General features: G+C 28.0%; 1 protein-coding gene across 1 annotated transcript; it reads left to right on the forward strand.

Annotated features, from left to right (window-relative positions):
- Positions 1–358: 358 nt before the first annotated feature.
- Positions 359–5,709, forward strand: LOC130826342 (ent-kaurenoic acid oxidase 2-like). Its single transcript, XM_057691977.1, has 9 exons — positions 359–476; positions 962–1,219; positions 1,808–2,132; positions 2,238–2,390; positions 2,804–3,073; positions 3,235–3,397; positions 3,517–3,623; positions 4,570–4,688; positions 5,304–5,709. Exons 2-9 carry the CDS (start codon positions 963–965, stop codon positions 5,392–5,394), a joined length of 1,485 nt encoding a protein of 494 aa, XP_057547960.1. The 5' UTR covers positions 359–476; position 962; the 3' UTR covers positions 5,395–5,709.
- Positions 5,710–5,816: the final 107 nt, after the last annotated feature.

Here is a 5,816-nt window from a genome sequence, read left to right on the forward strand (position 1 = left end):
ATTTATTTTCTGTCACTATTTACTTATTATTTTTAATTTGTATTTTATTCTTAATCTATAACTATTCTTAATATTAATTTCTTATAATTTTTAATTAAAAATATTTAGAAATATTAAGAGTTAAAATATTAACTCGACAACAGTGAAAAACTAAATGAGACTAATAAGTCAAATAAGAGGTGATACAATATTAATTATTATAATTTAGTCCCTTTAAATCTCTCAATAGTCAATCTCTCAATAATCAATACAGCAGTCAAGCAAGACTTTAACAATCTTATTATATTTAACTCCTTTTTAATCAAGTATTACATCATCAGCTGCACTATATATACCTGACCACTAATTTCTTATTTTCGAACAATCTTAAGCTTAAGTTTACATATTTCTTTAGTTTCTCTTTTTTTAGAAGCTAAACAAACCATAACTCTTTAATTACCCTTTTCTTTCTTGCTTCCATTCTTTTGATCTCTAAGGTAATTTTTACATTCTTTTGTGTCTTATTATTACTTCTTCCGTTTCTAATAACGTTTTTATTTGTTAGTATTTTTTTTGATCTTTTTATTGTTGTTTTAAAAAATCGTTTTTATTTATATCACAAATTTCAAACATAATTAACCTCGTTTATTATAATATAATTTTTTATTAATGCTTATGATCCTTAAATGTTTTTCTACTAATTTCACTTTAACATTTTTATATTGTTTATGGTCACTATATATTTTCCACTAATTTTATTTGAACAGAAGGTGTAAAAGAAAAGAAAGGGTAAACTAGACTTCATTCAAGAGTTTTATTTTTCCGAAAATAGTGATGGAACAAGTAATATTTTAAATGGATAAAAAAGAAAATCTAGCAAATAAAGTATAATGAAACGGAAAAGCATAATTATTTAATTATTTTTGTTTAGTTTTAAAAATTAAGTTATTATTTATTGATGATATGATAATTAATTTTACAGGATGGATCAAATGTGGACGGTAACTTTAGTGTTAGGGTTATTGCCTGTAGTGGGGTGGCTGATATGGTGGTGGAATGAAATATGGTATGTGTGGCCTATTGAGGCAAAACTACGACGACGCTCCAAAACAGAAGACACTACGGTTGCACTACCACCAGGTTACTTAGGTCTCCCGATTCTTGGTGAAACCATTCCTTTTCAATGGTTTTTCAACATCGTCCGTCGTCCGGATGATTTTATCAAGTCTAAAATAGAAAAGTATGTCATCACTACTAATCGTATATATTTATTTATTAGTCTAAGTTATTATCTCCGATTGAAAATACTTGCAATTAATTGTAACATGTCATGTGAGAAATCGCCACTATCAATTGTAAGTTTAAAGAACGGCAAAAGTATTTTTTTATGACAAAGAATGATAAACACAAAAAAAAAACACAATTTGTTACCTACGTTTACAGGCAGATTAAAAACAGTTTTTATTAATATGTGGGAAGAGAGTCGGATAAAATTCTTAGATAATCTAATTAGAATAAGATTAATACTAGGCCCATAACAAAAAGATAGGTAAAAAATATGAAAACTTATACTCTTTTCGTCCCATTGAATTTGCATCATTTTTCATTTTTGTCTATCTCACTTAATTTGCATCATTTTTATTTTTAGAAAATGACCCACCATTTTTTTATAATCTCATCCATACATTTTAACTCTCTTTTAATTTCATCCACACAATTTATTCTCTCTTTTCATTTGTTACCACTTTTTTAAAACTTACCCAATTCCTCTTTGATGTAATCCAAAGAGGACAAATGAGTAATGTTAATGATTGGAGAATAATGACAGGTACGGAGAAAATGTGGGAGTATATCGAACCCATTTATATGGGGCTCCAAGCATCATTGTGTGTGCTTCTTCTCTATGCAAACATATTCTCAACTCTGGCGAAAATTTCAAGGCAGAATGGCCCACCAATAAAGTAGTAGGACGTAATTCAGTAATATCAATTGAAGGAGAACGTCATGATATAATCAAGAATCTTGTTGTCAACTGTTTCTCTCGTCCAGATGCACTTGCATGGGTTATGCACAAAGTTCAACCTTGTATTGTTTCAGCTCTCGAATCATGGTCTCAAAAGCCTAATATCAAAACCTTTTATGAACTTAAGAAGGTAATTTATTGCATAGCTTAAAACATTTTTATGTTCTAAATATGATAGGGGTTTTTAATTTTTATTAAACATGGTTAACATTTTGGTACACACTTTTATTTTCAGGCAACACTTGATTGCACTCTAAGATATGTTGTTGGATTTGAATATAACTCTCATCAAATAGAAGATCTTGCAAAGGCATATGAAGGTTTGAATTTGGGCTTCAGAGCTACCCCGTTACATATCCCCGGAACAACTTACTATCATGCTCTCCAAGTACGCAATTCTCTCTTCTTTTCAATGTATTTTCGCTGTTTCTTTTAATTTATTTGCAACACTTTGATTTTTACACTATATACTCACAAGTTATATTTTGACATATTGTTTAGGGTCGGGTAATTCTATAGTGATTTGATTTAATGTTTATAATATTTACTTATATACAATTAGAGATATTAGCATTTAAAAAAATTACATAACATATATAATTTGAGAAGGGTTGCAACTTAAAACAAACACAAAAAGCATTTCATTAGTTATTTTAGTTAGTAATTAAGATTTAGGTCAATTGTAATTGTGTACTCATGATAAATTCTATGGGCATATATATTTATGTTGTTGCTACAACAGATAATATAATAAATACCAATATATTGATGATTAAATGAATATTTTACTTAATATTTCAGTGTCGAAAGAAGATAGTTAAGATCTTTAAGGATGAGATGGAGAGAAGAAAGACAAGTGGAAAAAAAGAAAATGAAGAAAAAGAAAGTGCTGGTGATCTAATGGACGCATTAATGAAAACCAAGGACATTGAGGGAAAACATTTGAAAGATGAAGAAGTTTTAGATAACGTCGTAAACTCTATCCTTCTTGGTCATATTTCCAGTGCTTATTCTGTAACATGGTGCCACTATTTCTTAGCCAAGTCTCCCACTGTTCTTCAAAAAGTCCGAGTAAGTTACTCACTTGTCACTTATTTTACTTTGTTAATCCATGCATTTATAAAATCTTATTTTCTATTGAAGTTTATATATGTATATTTATATTTTTGTCATTAAAAAGTTCATAAATAAGTAGCACATTTAAACTTTTTGATCAAATTAAATAATTGTAGGAAGAGAATAGAGCTCTTTTAAAAGAAAAGAATGGTGAGAAGCTTACAAATGGAGATATTCAAAAGTTAAAATACACAAACAAGGTCGTGGAAGAAGTTCTTAGAATGGCAAATCTTTCCGGCTTTCTTTTCAGAAGAGTCATGGAAGATGCTGAATTTAAAGGTAGATTTTACTTGAGTATCGTATTGTTTAATATTGATGAGAATCATGCATACTCATGTGATGGTGTGGTAGAATGTAACATGTTACGACATATCTTTTAATAACATACATTTATGCAGGTTATTTAATTCCAAAAGGTTGGCGAGTAATGGTGTGGCTAAGGCAGCTTCATAATGATCCAACAAATTTTGATGATCCCACATGTTTCAATCCAGATAGATGGGATGTAAGTTCCTTGATTTTTAAGTTATTTTCTAAGTGCAAACATACTCAAACATACAACCATGTTTTCAAAGGACAAGTTATAATAAATGCATCCCTCAAAACTACATATATCTATTAAATTAAATATATTTCTAATATAGAAATTAATTTTGATAATTTGATAATTAATTCCACAACACATACCTAATATTTTTCTTTTAGCTTTTCATATACGATCTTCAAAATTATATAATATTCATTGGCCTAGCTTTACACCTTTCAATTGTCTAATATGTATAAGGTCAAACAAGATTTTGAATAATCTTTTGTGATTATGAAGTATTATTTTGAAACTCTTATTAAGATTTTCACTATCTTCAAACTCTTAACTAAGTCTATATAGACTATATAAGTCTTCTACAAAGCCAAAGTTTGAACTTTCAACTTCATGTTCAAAATAATAGCAGTAGTTTGGTTAATGGTATTAAATGGTTATAATGAAAATGTTTTATAGTGTAAAATTTCATCAAAAATTCTATGTCATTCCCATGGTAATGAAACTTTGATAACAAAAAAATTTCTTTATTTATAAATTTCCATTACCACCTAATAACACATCTCCCAATGGTAATGCACTAGAATGAACTTTATGAAGAAAATGAGATGATTGAAGTAGGATAAGCTTAGCCATCAAGGTAACTAAGAAATTTTTCAACCAAAATTATACTAATTTTTCATTCTTATTACCACCATTTATTTCCACGTACCAAACGAGTTGTAGAAGTAATTAATAATTAAGAAAATATCCCAACATGTAGTATTCAATACCAACCCTTTTATAATCCAAGAATTCAAGAATTGTCAAAAATAATATACTTTTTAGTAATTCAAAAGCATTAATTTTTTTCAATTATGATGTACTTAATTACTATTTACCTTATTTAATGATGATAACCTTTAATTGGCAGACACGTCCAAAACACGGTACATACCTTCCATTTGGAGGAGGTTTGAGATTTTGTCCAGGAAGCATGATCATTCGTCTTATTATGGCCCTTTTCATCCATCACTTAGCCATTGGATATGAGTAAGTATCTTACATCCTAGATATTTACCATAGTTATGATTATTATTATCAACTGGTCTTGTTGGATACCGTCTCACTATAAAAAGTCTATATAATTAGTCTACTTATCTAATTGATAAATTGTAAGTAATCATTTTAACATACTAAATATATATGTGGGTCAGGCTGATAGAGTTGGCCTCACCATGAGACCGTGTCATTTAAGAATTTGTATACTCTCTTCATTTCTTTTAAAACGTCTCATTTGCTTTTTGAGTATTATTCATCAATCATTCTTACTTTATAATTTATTCTTAATCTATGAACAAAAACACAGTCAAATAGGATTTTATTTAATTCATCTCAATATAAGATGGATTAATATCTATTTTTTATAATTATTAATTATGTACAATTAGAGATAGTAAAGATTAAATTAATGCATTACCAAACATGCAATAGAAAAATATGACGTTTGAAAAGAAACGGAGAGAGTGCGTGTGATATAACATTTTGGTTATTAATATATTTTACACTTTTTTATTCAAAAATAAATTAATATTATAAAATAAAACATACCGAAAATACAAGATAATTCCTAAGGATGGAAATGGAATTAATATGAATGTTTTGCAGGTGGGAAATGCTGAATCCTAATGTTCCAATCTCTTATTTGTCGCATCCTTTGCCTGCGGATGGCCTCGAGATTTCTATGAAGAAACTTTAAGCTCGATCACAAATCAACATACTATCAATAATGAGCCAATTTTTGAAGAAAGAATAATTGATATTCTATGTATATCGCAGCAATATCTATGGATATTATTCCTGGCATCCTACAGCAAATTCAAATGCTTTATGATCAGCGTGCTTCACATGCTGTTTTATTTTTTTATTTAATAAATAATGGACAACTATTTTAATAATATTGCAGTAATTAGATCTAGGTTTTGTAATCAATATTTCGACAAAATATATATATAAATAAATTTATTACAAATTTCTACTACTCTAATGAATCATTTTTTTAGTTTGTAATTTTGTATACGTACGTCTACGATGAGTTTAAATAGTACTCTCTCTTAATTATTTAACTACAAGTCTACAACGTATAATATTTTTTTAATGGAATATATTTAGTAATATTTA

This window comes from Amaranthus tricolor, chromosome 1, assembly GCF_026212465.1.
Source record: "Amaranthus tricolor cultivar Red isolate AtriRed21 chromosome 1, ASM2621246v1, whole genome shotgun sequence".
Lineage (NCBI taxonomy): Eukaryota > Viridiplantae > Streptophyta > Magnoliopsida > Caryophyllales > Amaranthaceae > Amaranthus > Amaranthus tricolor.